Here is a 25,377-nt window from a genome sequence, read left to right as displayed (position 1 = left end):
AAGACTGCACTTTAAAGAACAATTATTTTCAGAGAGTTACTCGCTGATGTCTCCAAGTCACAGACTAAATTGGATCCACATGTCAATACCCCAATAAAATATCAGAAGTAACTCTCTACTCACCTCAATTATGTAATTCAAAGTAAATCCTTAAAATCATTTCCCCCATCTTTAGTCTTTATTATATTCCTCCCTGAACACTTAATTTCAGCAACCTTTCCTTTCCCAGTCACTGCTGGAATAACATTTCTCATACTGATGTTGACCTAATGCTAGAGCATCTGTACACATTTGTGTATTTTCAAGCCTCACATTTGGAAATTTGTCCAAATATATACAGCTTTTCTTTAAACGTCTCATCCAGTTCTTAAAAGACTTAAAATAATGAGAGAAGTACCAAATACTGACTTGCAATCTGATCATTAAAGAATAACAACTAATTTCAGAAACAAATTAGATAAAACTGCCATTTTTGTAGATCAAAAATCAAAATATTGTAAATATTGCTAGTTCATATTGATTTCTGGAAAAACTTTCTTGTAGCTAGAGAGAAGTGCTTTGGTATGGAAGACACAAGCCTATATCTAAACTATCACAGAAACATGTTTCTAAACTATCACAGAAACAGGTCGAATGTTTAGCTAATTGACTATTCAGGCACTCTGAATCACCTTAGATAGGGTATCAGAAGAAATACACACAATGCTCATGTAAACAACAGGCAGCCAGAAGAGCAAAATCTTTTACCAACATCTGGTAAGTTGTTGGTTTTGTGGCAAGTAAGCAACGTTCTATAGAGGGCATGCAAACCAATTTCCCAGCGTAATTCATTAAAAAATATAGTACTTTTCAACTATAATAAAATTGGACTTGATGGGAAGTTTAATCTGAGCTATTGAGTGATGGGAAATTTAATTTGAACTATTAATTGATAAAAAGGAAAAAGAGAAGGGCACTCCAATATAAGTTTCTCAGTAATAAATTAAGAAAAAAGAAATAAAACAACTTAAAGTAGCTTCGACATTCAAAAGAAAAGCTCCAAAGCGGGGTGAAGGGGGAACCCAACCCTAAAAAAACCCATGAACAAAACTGAATGATACAATTTGACGAGCGAAGAGGTTCCACTTACATATAAATCAAATAAAACCTTATTTGCTTTACTTAATCTTACTAAGTTCTAAGACGTTTTACCTTTGGTTATGAAGCTTCATTACTGTTCCATTACACATTTTACAATAAACAAAATGAGCTCTTGTGGCTCACAGACTTTCACTTTAATTAACAGTTCAACTCTAAAAATTCTCTAATTATGGAAGCCATGACTAGAATCAATTAAACCTGTAAGTCACTTTCAGACATGAACACAGGATATAATATAGCCAATGATCAGAATTGGTAGAGGAAATAAACACCTCCTTTCTGCATCCTAAAAACACACACATTAAAGTGCCATTTTGAAGCAGGCACTATACCACAGATACTAGGTGAGGAAGTCCTTTCCCAGACCACTCCCAATTCCCAATTTCAACTCTTCAAGGGAGTAATCATCTATTAGAAGACCGACAAATGGGAATGTTCTTACTAAAAATAAATTACTCTGGCTTCTTTATTTCTGGAATGTTTCATGACAATAACCATCAACTGAAACTTTTTGGCTTTCAGTAAACTTCCTAAAATCAGGAAGGAACAAATCTAGTTCAAATTCTATCAGATTTATCTCTCAGTTGAAAAAAAATCTTTTAAGGTCTTCCAATAACTAATTTCAAATTTTCCAGGTTTCTTAGAATAAAAATGCTGCTTGCAATATTAAACAACCATAAATACACACACATTATGCAATTGCCTGTTTATTTAGTGGCACCAGTTTTGCAAACTAGAAATTATTTCTACTTTTCATCTAACATACAATCTGCAACCATTAGCAGGCTGAATGCAATTTTTCAATGAACTTGAAAATAAACAGTACATTCTTCAAGTTAGAACTGAATTCACATATTTTCTTTGGACCAGGAAATAATACATAATACAAAATATACATTTATGGAATTTCTTTAAAAAGTGTGGATCACATAAACTGCAAAGTGGGTGAGTTGCTATGAAGAATTTTGTTACACACTGTAGTTAAGAAAAATATTTCTGCAATTATATTAGTCTTAACATTTATAGAGTTTAAAAACTGAATCTCTATATAATGCAACATGCTTTTAACATGTACATATCTCTCCACTCATAACGTTTATACAAATTAAGTGATATAACTCATTTCAAGAGTGAAATCAATCAGTATTGGGGCATATCACTACAAACAAGGTACTTTCCTGCAGATATGCTATTAAGTTAGCCAAGGGAGAACCAGGTAAGACAATGGTTTCTATGTTCCAGAAGTCCCACAAATGGCAATAAGCTGTAATTAAACATCTGATTTTGGCAACAAATGCAAAACTCTGTTTGTTACATTGTACTTACTATATTTTAGGAATCTCATTAACTCTGTGCATTGGTGGTGGTTGTCCGTGTTGGATGTTATTTTAACATCCTGAATTAGTACGTAAATAACCTAATTCCTTAGAATATAAATTGAATTAAACATTTAATGAATTCTAATACTAGAAAGCTCAAAACATTAAAACCTGGAGATCTGACAGGTAAATGTATTACTTGTTAACATAGTATATCTGCATTATGAAGGCCAAAAATGTTCCAGATACATTAAATTTCTGTTTTATCTCTTTTCTATTGAATTTCTAAAGTGGCAAATCTTAGAGAAAGACATTAATGTCCAAAACTTCTGAATACTATGTTTTTTTCACCTTTTAATCACTTTCCCCCCAAATATAGTATTTTTAAAAAGGTGCATTTTAATGTCAGATTCTAGCCAGGCCCCCCATCTACCTCTAGAGTGAAACAATTCCTTAAAATAGAGTCAAGTTATTTTCATGCCCTTGAAATATATTTTTGGGCTTTGCAGGAAAAGGGATGATGCCCTACTGTACTTTAGAATGGGCTCTTAACCATGGGGTCTCCATGAACCACTACAATATTGTAAACTTTAGGGAGATATGTATGTTATATATGCATTTTCCTGGGTAAAGGAGTCCCTAGGATTCATCAGTCTCAAAAGGCCTGTGACCCCAAAAGGTTAAGCATTGCTAAAATGATTTTGTGTCATTCACTGTACCTAATTAGGATATAACTAATTTTGTTCCGCAGCTACCCAATCTCTTACATCAATCTAACTTACTTTAGATAGTACCATACAAATGCACGTTACTAAATAGTCTTATACTGGATCAGGAGGACTATATAAAAGAAAAAGAAAAACTCTAAACAATTTTTCTAAACATTTAGTTTAATGAGAAAACCATTAGTTGAAAACTGGGTTTTGGAGCAATGAAAAGAAATGAAGGGTTGGGTTTTCTAGTGAAGAAACACTGTATTAATTCTTCTCAGTTGTTTCTACGGCGAAGAATCAGTAACTCTTATTAATTTCCTTGCTGGAAAAATCAAATTTTCTGAAGCAGCAAAGGTTGATTCTTGTTGGTTTATGTGACACAATCGTTCTTATAAATTTACAGCCAGGTACAAAGAAGACTTTCCTATGGCTTTTAAAACAATTAAGAGTAATTCTTCCCTAGCTATCCCACTGCCATTTCCCCATTCCTCCATCTCCCAAGTTTTCTCATTTTCAGCCAGGTTTAACACAGTATTAGCTGGCCTTGATGAAGTAACACACTAAGCTTTCTTGCTCAAGAAAATGGAATTGTCCTGTTTCTGTTTGCAAAAAAGAGAAACACCAAGAGGAAAGTAGAGGAAACCAGGGCAATATTTCGTGCAGGATAAGGAAGAAAAAAAGTCAACATTATCAACTTAAACAATCCTTTTTCTCCATCTCATAAAAATATAAGTTGTCAACTGCAATTTCAATACCATTATAAGTTTTTCTAATTAGCACTCCTATCTGCTAGTAATATAAATAGGAAAACAGTGAGAGCAGAAGCCACTATCTTAATATACAGAACAACTGAAAGGGAATCTGTGAACAAAATTACAAAATGTTCATTTGACAATGAATTGGAACCAATGCCTCTCATCATTTCTATTGAGCGTTTTGACTATCAGTAATAACTAACATTTAACTGAGACTCATTATTTTGATCAACAAAACAATACAGTATTATACATTTTGAAAATGTATTCTTAAATATTTCAAGCATATTCCAAGGTAATATACAATTTAAAACATATATAAACCAAAACACATGGCACATAACTGAAGGAAGTAACACCAAATTAGGCTTCCAAAATTTTGAACTCTTAAGAAGGCTTCCTAATGCCTAAAAGAAAAACTAGAAGACTAGATATTGAAAAAATGGTAATCTCACTAGCAGTATCTGTGAGCAAAAGTATATAAAACTCTTTAAGGTCCCTTAGAAGGAAAACCTCAAATGAGAAACAATTAAGATATTTACACATATTTTCTAATACAAAATCCTAATACTGTACAAACAGCCAAGTTTGAACTAGAAGTATATACCATGAAATTCAAAATTAAAATAAAACAAAAAGTGGAGAAAAAAAGCAGTACCCAATTTCATCAGTTCTTTCAGAAATCGTAAGTTGAACTCCAAATGAGTTTGTCCAGTAAAGATGGGCAGTGAAATTATTTTAAAATATTAAAACATATTAATAATTTGGCTACAATTTGACAATAACACTGGCAGTGTGTTACAAAAACACAGAGTTCTACCTAAGATAAATTTAGCTAGAGATATTTACATTTTTAAATGCCTTAAACTCAAACCCCACCTACATTTCCATGGCTGGAGAATTTTCAGAAATCTATTACCTATTCCTCTGAGTTACTGCTGTCAGCAGGAAGAATAAAGGCCATTCGATAAATGCAAGCAAGCATACTGAATGGGCTTAAGCCTCTTCAGTCCAATTTTATTCTTATGCTAAGCAAAATTTTCTTCTGAATGATTTTTAACTTCGGAGACAAGAAAATAAACTGGAGAAAAGTTTTCAGGTGAGTAAAGGAAGTTTATAAACAAGCTCTTTAGGGCAGGGACCTGCCTTGATTAGCTAAGTACCTGGTAGATAACGGGTGGGCAATAGCTTTTTTTTTTTGATGAGTGATCCAGTTATAATACTAACATACACTAGATTATAAATTGTCCAAATGTAAACTTGAAGCCAAGGATCTACTCATTTCTTTACAGTCCCAAGGTGCTGAGCCTAGAACAGTGTTTTACCGATAATACTCGAAACATTTTGTAAAAAAAACTAAGTTATTAGCTGAGTTAATATATGGTCATATGAATGATCACTAAAAGTACTGCTGTAATTCAGATTACTTGAATTACATAACTAATTTATTACTTCATCCAAATTTCTTAATGTTGAGATTAGTATAAAAAACTAAGTGGCTACAGCAGTTGCATTAAGTACTCTAGAAGCAAGTTAATGCACTATAAAGTAAGTGTTTGAGATACTTCCAAAGTTGAATTAAGTATCACTTTCATTTTTTAAAGTAAGCGCTAATATTGATAACTGCTTCTATTGTCTATAAAAGTATATTCCCAAGAAAGTGGAAATTAGGAGATTCTACCCTGTTAAAACAATGAAAGAAAGGTCAGTGAAATTTTTTAATATTAGGGTAAAACAAAGCCTGCTATACAAAATGTTATTTCCTATTCATAGCAGCAAATAAGACATTTAAGTGATAAAAGTATATTTTGAGTACTGTATTATCATCACACAAGAACTTTCTCCCTCCAAAGAACAGAACACATCAAACATTTTTGAGGCATTGCCCTGAGATGCTAATTAGCACAAAAAAAGGGGATGAGGGTGAAGAATTTAAGTGGTACAAGAATGAAGTGCACAGTAGAGGTGCAAAAGTGCCTTTAAAACGTACGGTTGGTTTCCCCCACTATTACCTCCAGGAATCAGGAACAATCTGCTGTTATAATGTATACTTCCTTCCTGTATTTTTATAGTAAAAAAATTATTAGTATGGCAGTGCTGATTCATGTGGAAAAGATTTAGTCTTCTCAGATCACTCAAATACAGTTCTCCCTTGTTTCCAAGCCTAATTTCAATACTAATAATTTTGACAGGAATATTTTAATTTTCTCTTGTTTAAAGACTCAAAAAAAAAAAAAAGGCCGTAAATATGCTGTTATGGTTTGAAATATAGCTTTCCATCACATACTCTACTTGTGATTTAAGTTGTGCATCTCAAAAGATTACACAGTCCAAAGTTTTGCAATTTCTGGAACTAAAACTGTCAGTCTACTTAAAATATTAAGGAACTGGCTTGTTATCATAGGGATTTAGCTTTCAGTACCAGCATGTCTGGTAATTAAGTCTATAATACAAGCACTGATATTCATTAAATGCACATTTAGATACTTGCAAAGCCATAACTTAGAACATTATCATACTTCGCACTCTACCACAGATTTAGACATTAAGTATTTATTGTAAGTATGGAATTGGTTCTGTAATTTCAACTGATGAATTCCTAAATATAAATAGTACTTCAGTTTTTCTTCATTCATGCTGGAATAAGATATAAATTAAATACAATTAAGTTACATTTAATCACCTCACAAAATAAGAGGGATAATGAAAAAATTTTGCTGGTATTTAACTACTTAAATCTGAGACATTTCACATTACTTTCCCCACTACTCCCCTAACTTTACATTAATTTTAAGGCTATATATACAAATATGTATATTTCCAACTTAGGGAAAAAACAAATATAACAAAATGGACTATACTGGTTTTTATACACAAAGTTTTGATTTTGTATTCAATGTTGTATTTTAGTCTTACATTTTAATAGTTTTCTAGTGGGAATCTGCCTACTGAATGATTACATGGTGATAAATACAATATTCAACCTAAAGAGACAAAAATACAGAAGGGCACGGAACAGTAATCTTTTCAATGTGACAGATTTTAAAACTTACTTTCACATGCTTAATCAGAGGAATTTAAGCCTAAATTAAATTAGGTTATTTTTACATCTACAATTCCTTAAGCTTTGAAAGTTATTTGTAAAGGCCAACGGCTAAATATTATCAACATGCTGTATTTCAAATCACAAATACATCTTAACCACTTGGATTCTAAAGACATGGGCCAATTAAAAATCACGGGCAAACACACACAAACACACACACACACCCCTACCATAGAGTGTTAGATTGTCAAACTTTGACAATTATTTTAATTAAACTGAGGCTAATCCAAGCTGATACACATCTTAATGAAAAATAAGCAGCCTGAAAGAAACTATTTAAAAAACAGATTAAGGTACAACCAAAAATTAAATCTTTTAGTCTTTCTAATGGAAGGAAACACTTTCATCTATGCCTTGAGTAACAGTGTTGTCCAATTAAAAGAGACTAACATCTTTCCCTATGAGAAACGTCTCATACAATGGCACAGTGTTTTAAAAGGCCGGGGTAAAAGAGGAATTACACATACATGATTAAATTTCTTGTTTGTTAAATCAAGCTTTATTGATAAAATGGAATTCAGAATATCTTACTAGGAACAGCAGCAGGCCCAGCCAATCATGATAGCAAAAATGTGGCAGTTTCCTACTATATGTAGGAAGCTGCTGCTTATCAATTAGTAATTAAATGTAAGGACTTGTAAAAGAGGTGCAAAGAAACAAGGCATTTAGCCCCAAGATTGAGATTCTTACGAACACACTGTATTATAACCTGCAATACTCATGGAAACAACGAAGGAACATCCTGACAGACAGTTAAATGACGGGACTGGCTTTATCAACAATGCCAACTCCCCTACCAAGAACATTTAAGATAGTTTTCAATAACTCCTTGGATGTTCAGCTTTGTAAGATTTTGAGATTATTTTCCATAATCATCTGCACATTTGAGCGTCTAGCTGATATGGCTGCTGCTCTCCCTGTTCCAACTCCAAGTCCAAACACAACATGACTTGAAACGGCTATATATCTGTTGCATCACACAATAAGCCAAACATTTCTTGTAACTTTGATAGTGATTTAAAGCAGTTCATAATTAAATATGAGCATTTTGTACAAGGACAATTACACTTTACAAAAAAACAAAATCATACAACAAAAATTGCTGGAGTCTGATTTACAACATGAATTATGGTTTGAAATCACGTTTACATAAGTCTCAAATTTACAAAAAAAAAAAAAATCAGTTCTGGGCTAGCTGTTGTACTGCTGAAGTTCTCTGATGTAATCATTCTCACCCATGTCATATCCCCTTCCTTAAAGTTGAGGATGGATGTTAAAAGGTTCAACAAAGTTGAGCTGTACTCTCCTTTGGAGGTGAAGGTAAACTCCATGACTAGATGAGCAGTTTTACCACATATCATCTGTTGATGTAGAGTCCTTTATAAAAGGAAGCAAAACAAGGAACAACGTTAAAATTTAGCAGTGCCAAAATACACCATACTTTCTGAATAATGGAGAAAGATAATGTTCTGTAAAGATGACTTTCAGAATATAAATGTTTTTTAAAGTATATAAGTATATATGTGTATATATGAAATATCAATGTTTAATCTGTTCAAAGAATTGTTAATCCTTTGTTTTGTTTTTGGAAAATATTTGAAATATGGTTTTATGGTGAGGCTGACCAAATGTATTACTAAATCAATAAATCTATTAAAAAGAATTTTTTCTTTAATGAAATCCAATACAGTTTTAGAATACCACTTTTATAAACCTTTATTGCATCAGAAAAGATTAAGAACTCAAGTAAGATGAGATGTGAAGAAGCTTCATAATGCAATACATAAAATATTTCAGAGCTGTGCCCACGTGATTTTTACGTTATCACTTTTCTATAAACATCATACAACAGCATTGCAATAGAACACTTAACTGGAGAGTATGGCATTCTAATGTCTGTTTATGCAAACAAGTCTGTAATATTTAAGTGAAGTGTATACTTTGGGATTCCTGACAAAGGTAATTCCAACCATATAAACTATTTAGTGGAGACAAACATTCTGAAGTTCTGCTGCAGCTGCTTACAAAACTCAGAATAAGACAAGATTCTGAGTAGAGATAGTCCCAACTTCGGGGGAAAAAAAAAAAAAAACCATTTAGTGGAGGCAAAGCAAACCTTCTGAAGTTGACCGCTTGTAAAGACTTAAAAAATCCAGAATAATTCAAAAGGACTTTCTTCTTTTTTGAGAGAGGTGACCACTCACCATGATTATGTCCTCAATCACTAGAACTGTGGTGCAGGAGAGATCAGAGCAAGCAGAGTTCAAAGCAATCAATCAGGGGTGTGTGTAAGAGAATGGGTACAGTGAACAGCTCTGCAAAAACAGGTAGGAAGGATATGCATTTAGAGTGGAGGGGAAGGGAAAGCAAAGGTAGCTAAAATGCTACTTACAGTGTCATCATTTTTGTAAGGATTCAGCCTATTGTAAACGGCTTCAATAACATTCCTCCTAAGTGTAAAAAAATGCAGAAAATTAATTCTTCAGAAAGCAAAACACTGCTTAGTAACTCATAGCCAGGTGTTTATTAAAATTTCTAAGATAATCTTACACTCAGAAATTATTTTAGTTCTATTTCTTGCTGTCAACAGTGACCCTCACTTTAAGATATTTGGGCCCCTATGTTAAGTAGAGGTGAGTTCACTCTAAAACATCTTATAACACTCTACCAACCCAGTTAATAGAAGGCTAAAAATTACACATTTAAAAAAAAAAAGTCTATATAGTCTATCTCCATTTGAACTGGTTTAAATGGTTATGAGTCATCAATGGCAATGCCATTCTTAAGATATAATACTAACATAAGCTAGGTAAGAGTCGCATTACAGTTTTGAAGAATCAGAGTATACTTTACATTAAAGCTTCTACTTTTCTTAATGCCCTTTTTAATAGTTCTATTAAAACTGAAATGTCAAATAAGACATTTCCATGACAAGTCTGGGAATTAGTTTTGAGTAACACTTTATTAAAAATCTGTAGTGTATTTACAAGTTATAGTCTCCCTACTTCCAAAGTTGATTTGACGTAATTTTATAGATCGTTTCATAGAAAGCCATATGGAAAAAAAGTTTCCAAGAAATAAAAGCTTCAAACGGGAAGTTCTACAATCACTATTTAGTGATTACAAAGAGCATGGTCACACTTGCAAAACACGGTAGAGAATCGAGAAAATTAGTCAATAATGTATCTTCACTGTAAGTACAAGAAGTCTTCACTTGTAGTTTTAGCACATTTACTCTATATCCAAATTCAAGCCAAAGGTATTTGAAAGTTTTATGTTTGTAAGTCAATTCTATGGATATTTGAGGTAAAATGTTTTAAGCCTTGGAACTGCTTGAATTTTCCACTTTATTATGTAAAGATGTAAGCTTAATATTTAACACAAAGTAGTCCAATTCTATGAACTGAAGTGGAAAGGGAAAAGACAAGAAATATATTCTTCTTCCCTGACACCTAAAACCAACTAACCAGCAATTAACAACCAAAAACACTGGGAAAATCAGACATAGAAACATCGTCCATAAGAGGAAAAGGAATTTTCAGGGTGTTAAGTTACTCAGGGATTGACCAAATCAAATTATACTACTACTAACGATGACACTTAGAATTTTGTAAATTTTTAATGTAGTGCTATGTAATTTAGTTTAAAAATTCTTTCAGTATATTATCTTGTTTATACTCTATGAGGAAATCAGTGCCAATCAAACTTCCAATAAAGACAACCCTCACTGCAATTAGTTACAATGATACTGATATCTAAGTCTAAACAAGCTCTACATAGTCTAACACTAAAAAAAAATTGAAATCACAGGTTAAAACACAGATAAATGCATCAATTCAGAAATTAGGTAAACACACATTTTATCAATAAATACCTAACATTTTCATACACTGACATAAAGCGTAAGAGTGTACAGAATGTAACTTACTTGCTTGCCAATTCACCCCCTGGTGGGAGGCTGGGGATGTTCTCACTCGCTAATGTGCGCATCACATGGACTAAGTCGGGGACGCCTTCCCCCTGCTTCTTTATGATTTCTGGGAATCAGAAGTACTTTCTTTGTAAGTGTTATCCAAATTTAATTAAAAAGAAAACTGAAATAAAGATAACCTAGCTTTTTAAAGATGGCATTTACCACATCTGAGATATTTCTAATCTGGTATTATTAAAAAAAAAAAAAAAAAAAATCAGGTTGACCTTTGAAGATTTATGACAAAAAATGCATAAAATGACACATAAGATTAACTTCAAATCAAAACTAAAATATGAAAAAATTTCATGTTAAATCAGCATATTACATAATCAAGGATATGTGTGCACAAGTGAGAATATCTTTTCTTAAGATGTCAACTAGTTACTTCTTACATCACTTCTCTCTTTAGACTGGAAACATGTTTCCTGAACTTTGCCCTATATAATATACTGCGTGGAATTTTAAAAAACAAACAATTTCAAGATTTGAAAATAATAACCCTTAATTACAGGGGAATTTATAGATTATACACTAACTCAATTATTTTATGTATATATTTATATTTGTAAAATGATACTTAAATAGCATCCACAGATTATATACTTGAACATCACTGTCTCAGTTTAATTCTTCTCTAAAGTATCTTTAAACAATATACTGTATAGATATATAATACCATTTCCTTCACTGATTACTTGAACAAAGCCTTGAATAGAAAAGGCCTAAATATCCTTATACAACGCTTAAAAAGAGAACCATTTGATAAACCATACAACTGCATTTAAAAGAATTTTAAAATATCCAGTTATTAAAAGGGCACAGCAATATGATCTGTAGTGCTGCTGTGCAGATGCATACTGTTATTCACATCACAGAATATAAAAAATTATGAACAAAGAACCTTACAAAGAACTCTAAAACTATTCCTCTAAGTATAAAAAGTCTTCACTTGCAGTTTTAGCACACATACTCCACATGCAAATTCAAGTCAGAACTATTTGTAAGTTATATGTTCAAGTTTTGTTGAGTTTTTGTTTTTCAATGTTTACAGTAACAAATGGTATTTTCTTCGTCATTAGTGGAGCAAGAAATCATCATTCTGCTTCTCAATTTGTAAATACCTTTGAAAATAACAATGCATATAAAGATTCATCCTTCAATCAGGCCTCAAAATTTTTAAAGAAGACATGGCTACCCATAATATTTCTTTAAATGGTTCAAACTGTCCTTTTAGAATAAAGGCCAAATTTTTACCATCTATTACTTTTTTGCCTTTAAAAAAAAAAAAGTCTTAAATCTGAACAAAAAGCAAGGATCTCAGATTTGGTTTGCCAAGTTCCTTTATTGTGTAATCTTTAACATCTAGTATATTTGTTCTACATGGTTCTAATGCTGGAAATCTGCTGTACAAAAATAAAGGGATTTGATGTTTACCTAAACTGCACAATTTCACAATCTAAAACTAATACACTTAACATACAGTCTCCACTAAGCCAATACAATTATTTGGATAGATAACTAGATACAATAGAAATAAACACTGATGATAAGTTGAATCAATAATGGTTTCAGGTCTAAAAAACATTACCTTGAATCATCTATACTTGATGTATCTTACATCTCTTTTGTTAAAATATAAATTAGGATATTTTAACTGTGAAGAAAATTACAGGAAAACAAATTCTCGTAAAAAAATAATGTAAAGTTTTAAAAACAGTTAATATCTCCTATTCCACATGGGACAACACATTTAAACTACCTGACCATTCATACTATACTAGCCTTGATTCTGTCTGCTTTCAAAAAAGAAAAGAAATGAATTTTAAGAAATATTCCTTTAATTTCTGTTATCTATACGTTTTACTTAGAAGTGTAAAGACTGAACGCTTCTTCTAAAGAATATTTATGTATAGAAGATCCATGTTTCACATACATATACACAAACACATTCTGCTCCTTTCCACTCCCCCTCCACCAAGCTTCAGGGATTCTATCAGTTATCTCCAAATTAGCAACTTTAAAGCTAAGGTAGTCAGTAGCAAAGATTTTGAAAATATATACATAAAAGTATAATTTTAAATTGGCTTAGAAGGACCATAAAATTAATAGTAGTATAAATTATGAGCTGAATCTTTTCACACCCCCAGAGAGTCAAGTATTTAGAAGGGAACAAATAAGAGAAAAGGAGAGCTGGAAGGCCTTTCCTTTTCTATATTGTGGACAGAGAAGCCAAAAATGTTCCAAGCAAATAAAATGAGGTTTAGTAGGTCACAGCAATCTAGTGAAGGCATGTATTTAAAGAAAGAGAGAGAGAGAAAAGAAAAAGGCATTCGGGTGCCTGCTTTGGAAGCTGAAGGCAGTATTTTTCACTGAGGACATACAACAACTTTTACAATACAAACAGTTACATTCTATGTTTTAAAATAGCAGCAATTTTAATGTAGTATTTAATCTCTAGTTGCAGTCTCATCAAATCTGAGTTAAAAATACCATATTTAATTTATGACAATCTCCAACTGAATGGTACAAGTATAATAACACTTTAACATATCAAAAATATTGAGTATCAATGTAAATTCTGTCCAGGTGGCAACTCTTGCTTGATAAGAAATATGAAACTTATTATTGTAACAAAATTACGTAAAGTGAGTATTTCATAATTCCATCTAAAACTTAAAGAGTACACATTAAAGAAAAAAGCAGCAATTCATTTCTAAAATTGGATCCCATTTCATAGTAAAAATATTAAAATACTTATTATTTCTTTAAACCAATAAGAAAACATATGTGCCCAAGTTAAAGTGCCAATACATTAAATATCAACTTATCCCTATACATATTATTCTTACGAATTTATATTTTCCCACTAATCAACAGTTTGAATCAATGATTGTAGCATTCTAAATATCTTAAAATGTTACTATAATACCTATAATTTATATTGAATGATTTAAAATATAAAAATTCCAAAACTCTTGGTAACAGTAAGGAGACAAATTCGTTGAACAGTACGTCCAATGAATGCAATACTAAATAGTACAAACACATACTAGATGTATGACTATCAAGTGGCAGACGGCAATAAAAACAAAATTGTAGCCTCTAGACAGTACTAAAGAACAAAACCAATCATGATTCTAGTATCAGACTGATTATGATTGGTATCAAACAGTAAAAAGGGAAAAAACAAAATTAAAGTGAATAGTAATTTTAATAATGCAGGCACAGTGGGATGTAGGTGTGGCAGGTCAATGTTTGCATGCGATTAGAGAGGTCTTTAATGTGCAAATTAACAACATTAGGAACCTAAAATGCATTTTAACGCTACTTTTTAAATTTAATTTTTTTCTTACTTTTTTCCTATCCCAGCTCACCAGCATTTTCACGTTTTAACACTATAAAAGTCATGTCAAGTTTTTCTGCTTTGAGAAACTGCATAATATATACACTTACTGCATATATGCAATAAACTGGAAGTCTCTGCAGAATTATGAGAAATATACTGCAGCAATGCCCAACATTTCTTAATCTTACTCGGCAGTTACTTTTCTGCCAGGTGGAGAAATATTATGTCTTTTATTGAGGTCTATCTTGTTTAGGTGAGACAGTTTATGACTTAGGTAAGAAGCTCTGAAACAGTTTAAAGCAAGTTTTTTAAAGTTGTGTATATAAAGTTGCTAATGACAAGTCTGTGATTTTCAAGTTATAGAAAAAAGGCCCTAGAGATTAAGAATTAATATACACAGCTTTTCATAGAAAGATGGTATTCAAATTATCACTATCACAATCTCTTTGTAATTAAATAAACCACAAATCAGATTTTCCTGGCATAAAATTACTCATGCCAGTGAATTAAGAATTTTAGAGCACATAAACATTTTAGCCTTTTAAAACAAAAGTATCCTGAACAGAATGTAAGTTACTTTCCACGCTAGTTGTTATTTCTAATATAACTGTGATAGGACAACTGCATACATCTTAACAGTTACTACAGAAATGTCCTTTTCCACTTTCGTACACTAGACACTAGATGTCAAAGACACATAAAAATCTAAAAACTAAAATGTTAAAGTTTGATTGTGTTGAAGATTTTTCTTTAATAAAGCTACTTATTTTTTGTTAAATGATCCACCTTCTACTCTGCATTCCAGGTACTTGTCCAACTCTGCCTCCTTCTTCACTGCTTCTGGCGATACTTTGGGTGCATTTGGAAAACAGATCAAAATCACACTCATGTTGTCTCGACTTCCCTGGGAAGAAAAAAATTTGAGAAATCTGAGTTTTCTTTTTGCTCTTCAAAGCCTTGAGAACCTTTACAGCTGTACCAATTAGCTATACTTGTTCTAGTGAAAATGTTACTTTTAGGGAGAAAAATTATATATATGTACGTGCACGCGCACACATGTGTGTGTGTGCAGTGACTCCCACTCCCCCGAACAGTATAGAGAGAATACAGTATAACCAATACTCCAAAAGACAGGAGAGAAACATTACAGGTTAATCACACTGTAATGATAATTTTTTATAATTCTATAAAACAATACTATTTGTAAACATTTACTGGTGACTTAATTTGAAGTGATACCTAATACAAACATACATGTACACACACATTCATTTCATACAACATGACAGAAAATTTTAACGGCATTGTTTACAATAGGATTTGAGCTGCAGTTACACGTACCTGATAAAATGACACTTAAAATAAATTATAAATTGTGGGGTTAATACATTTGCTTCATAAGTAGAAATATGAAATAAGAGGTAAAACTACATATAAGGTTTATAAACTAGCTTTTAACTTGTATAATTTAAAAAACTGACAACTTTTAGGAACTACATTCATTTTTAAAGACATCTAAGTATTCAAATGCTGTAATTAAAATATTTGAGTATCAAATATATCTAAGAATTTTAAAAAGTCAACATTTGTTTTAAAAAAAAATCAAAGAATAAGTTAATAAGCATTATTGACAAAACAGAAGAGAGTGTGGCAGAAAAAACACTGAATCCAAGTCAAGGGCTTGATTTTCTAGTCTTAATGCTGCTACCAATGTATAAAACCTTGTACAAGTCATTTATAATATCTCTAGGAAAGGGTGTAGCATGTATTATATGCTAAACTAGGCATTATATATATATATATACACACACACACACACACATATGCTTATTAATTCCTCAACAGTCCTATAAGATGCTATTATCTCCATTTTAAAGCTGAGAGAGATTGAACAATTTCTTCAGGAATGTAGAGTACAAAAGTAATAGAGGTAAGCTTTGGTCTCAAGTCTGTCTGACTCGTTAAAGTTTGTAGAACCTTCTCTGGCTTCAGCTTCCTCATTTGTAAAATAAAGGGGCTGAGCTAGCTCACCTATGTATATTATCCCATTTGATCCTCCTGACAACCCCAACAGACAACATAATAATGTCTTACCCTTTTTATGACGAAAAAAACTGATTATTCAGAGTTTAAATAGCTTACCTAAAACCATACATTCTCATATTAAGTTCTTCTGACTCCATGTACAAGGCTATTTCTATTACATCACATCTAATGATCACTACATTCCTCTTTTAAGTGCTACAGACCCATTAAACCTTAGTTTCAAAGTATTAGGATATCATAAATGTACTGAGATATCACATGGTCAAAATACTAAAACTCTAAAATGCTTTTCATTTATAGACACTGAGGCCTAACCCTCCCCACCCTCTTTCTTTCAAAACATGCATTCTGATAAAATCTTTTTACCTTTGATAATCTTCCACATTATTACAAAGCTCAAGTAGTAAGACTAAACATTCAGCTTATAACTCTTGCAGATAAGGTAATTGGGTAATTTATTTCTGCATAGTGTTCCTATGATATATTTTCATAACTGGTGAACAGTATCCTACAGAATCCTACAATTGTGCCAAAAATTTAGTTTTCAGAATTATAGATTCTAAGATGATTAAATACTAGAGTAGTGATTAATACGACATAAAATCATTTTATGTTTTTTTAAAAAGTCTAGCTACCTTATACAAACAGGTGTCGACTACTTCATTGCAAACTTTCTCAAGGTCATCAGTGACTTCAAGTCTGGATCTTACAAAATCACAGAGCTCTTCATTTCCCATAACATCCCAGATACCATCACATGCAAGGATAATGAACTGATCATCTTCTTCAGATCTTTCAATATCATGGACTTCAGGCTCTGGTGAGACAAGCTGCTCAGTAGGACCTTTTCCATGGACACATTTGTAATCAAAATCCCCAAGGGCCCTTGATACAGCCAGAGAGCCATTCACACGCTGAATCATTACAGAGCCACCTGCATTCTGAATTCGTTCTTTTTCCAGCGGATTACTTGGTTTGTGATCTTGTGTGAAGAAATGAACTTTCCTGTTCCTACAAAGTAAACCTCTTGAGTCTCCACAGTTAATGAAATAAGTATGTTGGGGAGAAATTAAGACACCTACAGCTGTTGACCCACTTCTATCTGCACCATGTTTCTTCTCTGACATAACTCTCATGTGTTCATCAATCTCCAGAAAACCTGTTCTGATTCCATTCTTTACATTTTCCACAGAAGGTGCTCCTGCAGACCCTTTAAAATCCTGGTTATTGGTGATGTGATCTAACAAATGCTCACAGCAGTATTTGGCAACCTGAGAACCAGCATGCCCATCATACACAGCAAAGAATGACCACGATTCAAGTCCACTTGGCAAACCGATCACAGCCGTATGCGCATCCTCCATTTCAACACGCCAGCCTTGCATGCTGCTTAGCCCATATCGCAACCCATTACCCTGCCCCTGGGCATTATGCTTTTCCATCTTTGGCTTGTCTAAAAATGCTCCCATTATGTCTTGATCCTCTAGGTCTGCAAAGGAAGAGAAACAGGAAAGTCAATAACTGTCTTATCAACAAAATATGTACTAAACAATCTTTTTAACAAGTGAAAGAGATATGCAGGAATTCAAAACTCTTGTATTAAGCAGACATTCATTGTGTTGCCGACTTGGAATCTGGAGATTAACAAGGAGGAACTGGGGGAAAGCCTGATGAAGCACAGCGCACAACAGACAAAAAGGCAGAAAAAAACTAAAGCACTGGGATAAAGGGGAGAAGGCAGAAAGGAGACCTGGCAGTCGCCATCAACTTAAACGAACCAGGCCAAGTGTTTAAAGATACAATGAACATGTGTAAGCTACGGATTAAAAACTCTTGTATTAAGCAGACATTCATTGTGTTGCCGACTTGGAATCTGGAGATTAACAAGGAGGAACTGGGGGAAAGCCTGATGAAGCACAGCGCACAACAGACAAAAAGGCAGAAAAAAACTAAAGCACTGGGATAAAGGGGAGAAGGCAGAAAGGAGACCTGGCAGTCGCCATCAACTTAAACGAACCAGGCCAAGTGTTTAAAGATACAATGAACATGTGTAAGCTACGAATTCAAAACTCTTGTATTAAGCAGACATTCATTGTGTTGCCGACTTGGAATCTGGAGATTAACAAGGAGGAACTGGGGGAAAGCCTGATGAAGCACAGCGCACAACAGACAAAAAGGCAGAAAAAAACTAAAGCACTGGGATAAAGGGGAGAAGGCAGAAAGGAGCCCTGGCAGTCGCCATCAACTTAAACGAACCAGGCCAAGTGTTTAAAGATACAATGAACATGTGTAAGCTACGGATTAAGTTGTACACGTATCAATCAAGAAAAGCCAAACGAATTCATGACATACCCAAAAAACCTTCTAATTCAAATATCTTGGTTGAACATTCAGGGATTTTCAAGCTTGATTCCAAACTCCCTAGTTTTATTGTCACTGCATGAACTCTGAAAACCTAAAAAATAATCTACTCACAATGCTCCAAATTTGCATGCTCCTTCAAGCCTTTGCTCATGTCAGTTTCCTTAACTGGAAACTCTTGCCTCATCCTTTCTATTTATAGAAAAAAGTACACCTATCCTTTTAAGTCTAGCTTACATTCTACCTTTTCCATGAAGTTTTTCAGTCTTTGATAAAGTCAGTAAGTTATTAAATTACTATAAATGCTCTAGCCTCAAATTTCAAGTTGCAAGCAATTATATATACAGATAACAAAGTGTACTATATACATATATAACACAATTACTACTAGTAATCTATTAATCAAATAGTAATAACATGTACCACTATTATTATACTCTATGACCATTAGGTATATAAAGAAAATCAAAGGGTCTAGTGACAGCCCTGCTACAAGCCTGAAGGCTCAGCTAATCAAATCCTTTCCCATACTCAAAATTTAACACTCCCTGGTCTAGAATGGGCCCACACAAGGCAAAAAGACAGCTGGTCAGAATTTACCTTGGCCCTTACCTGAACAATGGCTTAGAAATGTAGAGACCTGGGTTCAAACAATCAAGTAAGTCACAATTGAACTAAAGGCAATCCGAAAGAAGGATAGCATGACGAACAGAAATTTAATGGAGGTGAAGAGGAGTTAGGTAGTAGGGAATAATGGTGGAGAAAAGTATCTAGGTAAATCACTATGCAGCTTTGAGACTAGGGTATTGATGATGCCAATGATACTCAGCTCAGAGAGGAAACTTTGAGAAAAAGGGCAAGAAGAAAATCCTCCTAGGAAGGAAAGAAAAACATTTGTTTTCCCCTTCATTTTCCGTGTAGGTCCAAACTGATACATAAGCAGAAAAGACTGGTTGATTGGTATGATAAAACCATCTGCCTCTGCTTCCTAGTACAGTTCAACTAATGGAAGGTAAGTAATGAAAACTAGCTATCATTCATCCTTTATGGTGATATTTATCAGATTATTTTTCTGACATCAAGTTGATACACATTGCAAAGGCAAGTATTTTGATTGGATAAAGGATAATGTAATAATGACACCTTGTTAGCAGGCAATGTTTAAGAAGTAGTCTAAGTCCCTCTGGTAAGTGTTTTACAAGCATTACTTCATTTAATTTCTTCAACAACTCTCTAAGGTAGGTAATAATATTATCTCCAATTTATAGATGAAGAACCTTAGCCAAGATTAAATAACTTGGCCAAGATCACTCAACTAATAAGTTTAATGGCATCAGGGCTCTACTTCAAGTCTGTGTGACTCTAAAGCATTGTTAACCCCTAAGAAAATGGGTCTCTACCATGGCTGTGCAACAGAAAAATAAGTATTTCCAAATCAGAATTTCCTGGGTAGGGTTGGAACCTAGGTATCTATGATTTTTAAATTTTCATATGTGATTCTGAGACACAGTAAGACTGCAAACTGCTGGAAAAGATTAGATGCAATGCCTAAGGCAGAAGATGGGGGCACGTTAAGGGCCAACAAGAAATAATCAACCAAAATTGCACTAACCAAGACCACTATCCTAGGTTACAAGACCACTATCCTAGACTAGAAACAAGGTGAAGCTTTACAGAGGAAAGACCTCACTATCTTGAGAAAGGGTAAGAAAAAAAGAGATGTGAGTGAAACCCAAAAACTTAAACACATTTAAGAGACAAACCAACAGAAGAGAATAGTAATGAGAAACTTTCTTCCTCTAAGAATTCACCAATAGCATGAAGTACTGAAGAAAATAAGTTATAAAATTAGACTAACGTGAGTTTAAATTCTGGCTCTACTACTTAGTAACAGTGTGACTATTGAACCTTTCTGAATCTCTTTCTCCATCTGTTCCTCTATAAAATGTATATAAGAAGGTGGCCGGTTGTGGTGGCTCACGCCTGTAATCCCACCACTTTGGGAGGCCGAGGTGAGCAGATCACAAAGTCAGGAATTCTAGGCCAGCCTGGCCAATATGGTGAAGCCCCGACTCTACTAAAAATACAAAAATTATCCAGGCATGGTGGCGCATGCCCGTAATCCCAGCTACCTGGGAGGCTGAGGCAGAAGAATGGCTTGAACCTGGGAGACAGAGGTTGCAGTGAGCCAAGCTGAAATCGCATCACTGCACTACCGCCTGGGTGACAGAGCGAGATTCCATCTCCAAAAACAAAAAAAAGTATACAAGAAGGCACTAACCTTACAAGATTCTTATGAGGATTAAATGAAATAATGTATACAGTGCACAAATTATAGTGTCTAGCACATTATAAATAATATAGACATTACATGATTATTACACCATTTTTTCTGCCAGAGGAGGCAATCAATCACAACATTTCCTCCTTGCTGCCAGCTCTGATTACCATTAAATTAAACTTCTACATGATATACTTTAAAAGACACTTTAAACACTTCATTAGTAAATAGGGGAAGGCACATTTAAAACAAATGCCATTTCTCATCCATCTGGCAAAATCAAGAGTTGATCAGAATGTGGAGAAACAGGAACTCCCCCAGAGTGCTGACAGGAGTTTAAATTGGTTCAGCCACTCTGAAATGCAACTGGCAACAGCTAGTTGAAGAAGCTGAAGATACACTTAAGCAAATACTCAGCAATTCCACTTCTAATTGTAGATCTCAAAACAATGTTTTAAAAATAATGAATATGGGTGATAAAACCAGTTTAATCAGTATGAGTTACACACAACCCAATCAGTTGGGTTGCGTGTAAACTGCATTTTAAAAAGATAAAATAGGCCGGGCACTGTGGCTCACGCCTGTAATTTCAGCACTTTGGGAGGCTGAGGTGGGTGGATTAATTGAGGTCAGGAGTTCGAGACCAGCCTGGCCAACACGGTGAAACCCTGTCTCTACTAATACAAAAAATGAGCTGGGTGTGGTGGCAGGCGCCTGTAATCCCAACTACTCAGGAGGCTGAGGCAGGAGAACTGTTTGAACCTGGGAGGTGGAGGTTGCAGTGAGCCAAGATCATGCCATTGCACTCCAGCCTGAGCAGCAAGAGTGAAACAGTGTCTCAAGAAAACAAAACAAAACAAAATAGAGTGCATCCCAAGTGATAAAAGTAAGTAAATACTGTTTCTTGAAGTCTTTTTCCAAGTGTATATTTGTATTTACTAAGCTGAGGTGTATATAATTCTTACTGTGGTCACAATAAAAAGTATGAAACATGCTGTCTTGAAGAAACTCTCCCATCCATCCATCCAAGGTGACATGTTCAATGATCTTTTTGGAGAACCATAATAGTCAATGCTGGAAATAACCTAACTGCTCATTAGAAGGTAGAATGAATAAATAACAGAATACAATTTATCAAAAACAGATCTAATTACATAAACATAGCTATTCCTAAAAAACAAAAGAAGACAATATGCTGAACAAGACAGCAAAACAATTCTATACACATATTTGGTGAAAGTATAAAAACAAGGATAGGACGAATACAGACAACTTCAGAATACTGGCTGTAAGCTCCATGAGAGCAGGGACTTTTTGTTTTATTCACTGGTGTCTTCCCAGCCGATGGAGCACAGCCTAACTAACACACAGAAGAAGTTCAGTCTTTGTTGAATGACTAGTTTCTCTCTGGGAGGACAAAGAAAAGAGAATGGCTTCAGCAAAGGATCTAACACAACGGGATACAACTGTATCTGCAACTGGTGTTTCCCGGACTTTGAAGCAGTAACAGGGAATTTAGGAACACAGTATCTGCTTTAGTTTTTCTAAATTATCTCTGCTTTTAGCTTTTCTTTGGTTCATCTAAGGTAAGCTGAATTCCTTCAAAAGTTACCTGTACTAAGAAGTCAAAAAAAAGAAAAAAAGAAACTGGGAGCCAAAGAAAAGCAGACCATGAAATCTTTTAAAAGCACATAGGATTGTCTTTTACTTTAAGATTCACTTCTATATTAGATTAGGAGCCTGGCTTTCCTCCTTATTCTTTTCTATAGCCTACATTTTTATCTCTGAACAATTACATGAGATAACCGGTGGTCACAGGCTTAATAATAACATCTAACATTGATGGAGAGATTACTACTGGTCAAGCACTGTTCTAAAGTTTTGTATATCTATTAACTGCTTTAATCTTCACACCAATCCTAAAAGATAGGTACCCTGTTTTACTCATGAAGAAACTGAGCCACAGATGAAACTGAGCCATCTGTTGAAGGTCAACAGCAAATTGCCTTATCTCTGTGTCTCAATTCCCTTAACTAGGATGAGGGAGGGAGGCTGAGGAGGGAGGTACTATGCTTAAGACACTTGACACCTACTAGTAAAGCATTCCTCAACTTCCTCATCTGTACAGTGGGCATATTAATACTTTCCTCTGAATGCTGCTGTAAGGTTTAAATGAGGCAATGCCTTGCAAGGCACCCATACAGAGCCTGGCAAAAATGAGGCACTCAGCAAACAGACACTGTTTAATTACTAATTCCTACATACACAGCCACATCTAGATTCCAACCTCAACTAGGGACCTTACTCTCACTTTTATAAAGAAGTACAGTAGTTATTTTTCAGATACACACACGAAACTACCAAATGATTAATTCTTTAAAGATAGAATATACTTTCTAAAAGCAAACCCCAGACTTTAAAAAATATATACAGTATATTAGAATATAAAAATGTAACAAACCAAGTAACCATCTGATAAAATTTTACGTTTAGTCCCATAGCAACTGTAAAGACATAGTCAAGGGTAAATTAATAGTTCTGTGGTTGGACTTTCACATACTGAAAATAGGCAATATAAAAATCTTACCTCCTTGGGTTCTGAATAATTTGTAGAGTCCTGGTGAAGCAGCCAACTATAAGCTACATGGATACAAGAGCTGATTATATAAATATAATACCAAAAAGTACTTACTTGCAAATACTATGCTTACACAGTCATCTTCGTAAGTGGACTACTAAAGAATATTTTATTTAGTCCAATAATTAAATTGGCATATATCCATAAACAGTAAATCCCAAGGGAATTCAATTTGTCCATGAAAGTTTTTAGTTTCTGAGAGAAATTTTAGTTCTCACCTAGTCATAAATCTATTCTTGACTACAAGCTGAGTTTCATCACAGCACTACTATTATCGGTTGATCTGAACTTTTCAAAACAAAGTACTATGACAAAAAATAAGACTGAATTAATATTTGACATAATCAGAAAATTTTGTGAATATTTTGTGCCTTTTAAAACCAAACTAATTTCTAAATTGAAAAATTCTAAGGCTGGGCCAAGAAGTCATTAATTAATGTTCAGCCACTGCCTTTTACTAAGCAAAGCTGAACTCATAGTAGAGTCTTGAACCTGGTCATTTGGTTTAATCCACTCAGAATTATAGTGAATAATAATAATTTTTTAAATGCTCGATATATTTTGTTGTTAAAATCCCTAAACAACATGTTACCCCAAAGTAACAAGAGTTATTCAATGACAATTTGAGCAAAATCCTTAAAAAGTTGAGTAATAAAATCTACAGTATATTTTTCTATTTACCTAGGGACACATAGCCTAATAGAGAACCCCTCCAGGCTCTATAAACAAAGGACATAGATACATAAAACGTGGAGAAAATTATATTCTCTTAGCAAATAATACCACAGTGATTCTTACTAATGCAACAAAAGAACACTACTAAACAGGCATTCCAAGAAGGGTGGATGCTGGTAACTAGAGGACCTTAGATGACCACTGAGATAATAGGTTTGGTTTTAAACATTTGGGAGAAAAATCTAGAGTAGACTTGCATTAGAGATAAGAAATCTAAAGGCTGAAGGGAAATCCAAAGAGAAAAAAATGTATAGTAAGAGACCACAAGCTCCTTCAGGAAGGTGGGGAAAAGCAACGTTAACAAACAGCACAGGTCACAGTGTATAATATGGCAATATTCAAATTATTTGCAGTGAGATGTAGACCATAAACTCTCTACTGCTACCAAATCTTTATATTCTACATTGCTCACTAATGCTTACATATGTATGGACTTTGTCCTCAAAAATAAGGACAAATGGTCAGCTGATTTCTGGAATGCACATTTATTGAACAATAGAGTATTAAGCAATATACTGCATACCTGGGGTTCAAAGAAGAAATGCATAACCCTTGCAGCTACATCTCTATGAAGGATAATTTAGGCTACATAAACTACACTTAATTGCCCAAGCTATGTGAAATAGTAATAAATTCTAGTTTGTAATCCAAGGCAGCCATCTCAAAGTTATCTATGGTAATGAGAAATAAGCACATTAACAAAACTGTAGCAAATCTGGGAAAAAAAAGGCTAATCTTTGGAAATTTTTCTCCCATTTGGAGCTGAAATATCCCACTGATTGTTGCTTTAAAAATGATTAGAACCATGGTGGCACATGCCTGCAGTACCAGTGCTTTGAGAGACTGAGGCGGGAGGACCACTTGAGGGCAGTTCAAGACCAGCCTGGGCAACACAGCGTGACCCTGTCTCTGAAAAAAATAATTTTAAAAAAGATAAGCAGGGCATAGTGGTGAATGCCTGTAG

General features: G+C 33.8%; 1 protein-coding gene across 2 annotated transcripts in view; it reads right to left on the bottom strand.

Moving 5' to 3' along the window:
- Positions 1-1,831: 1,831 nt before the first annotated feature.
- PPM1A (protein phosphatase, Mg2+/Mn2+ dependent, 1A) overlaps positions 1,832-25,377 on the bottom strand; it is a 52,709-nt gene continuing 29,163 nt past the window's right edge. Inside the window, exons 2-7 of one of the 2 annotated variants that reach the window (XM_011961932.1) lie at positions 23,897-23,983; positions 17,034-17,887; positions 15,139-15,256; positions 10,962-11,070; positions 9,426-9,483; positions 1,832-8,410 (exon numbers count right to left, since the gene is read on the bottom strand). In XM_011961932.1, the coding sequence (XP_011817322.1) occupies positions 8,381-8,410; positions 9,426-9,483; positions 10,962-11,070; positions 15,139-15,256; positions 17,034-17,867 (1,149 nt within the window). In that variant the 5' untranslated portion in view covers positions 17,868-17,887; positions 23,897-23,983 and the 3' untranslated portion in view covers positions 1,832-8,380. The remainder of the gene's footprint in view (positions 8,411-9,425; positions 9,484-10,961; positions 11,071-15,138; positions 15,257-17,033; positions 17,888-23,896; positions 23,984-25,377) is intronic. The other variant, XM_011961931.1, reaches the window with a different exon arrangement.

Source organism: Colobus angolensis, unplaced genomic scaffold (assembly GCF_000951035.1).
Source record: "Colobus angolensis palliatus isolate OR3802 unplaced genomic scaffold, Cang.pa_1.0 Scaffold57, whole genome shotgun sequence".
Taxonomy (NCBI): domain Eukaryota; kingdom Metazoa; phylum Chordata; class Mammalia; order Primates; family Cercopithecidae; genus Colobus; species Colobus angolensis.
The sequence above is the reverse complement of the archived record's forward strand: the minus strand, read 5'-3'. Positions and strand labels throughout refer to the sequence as shown.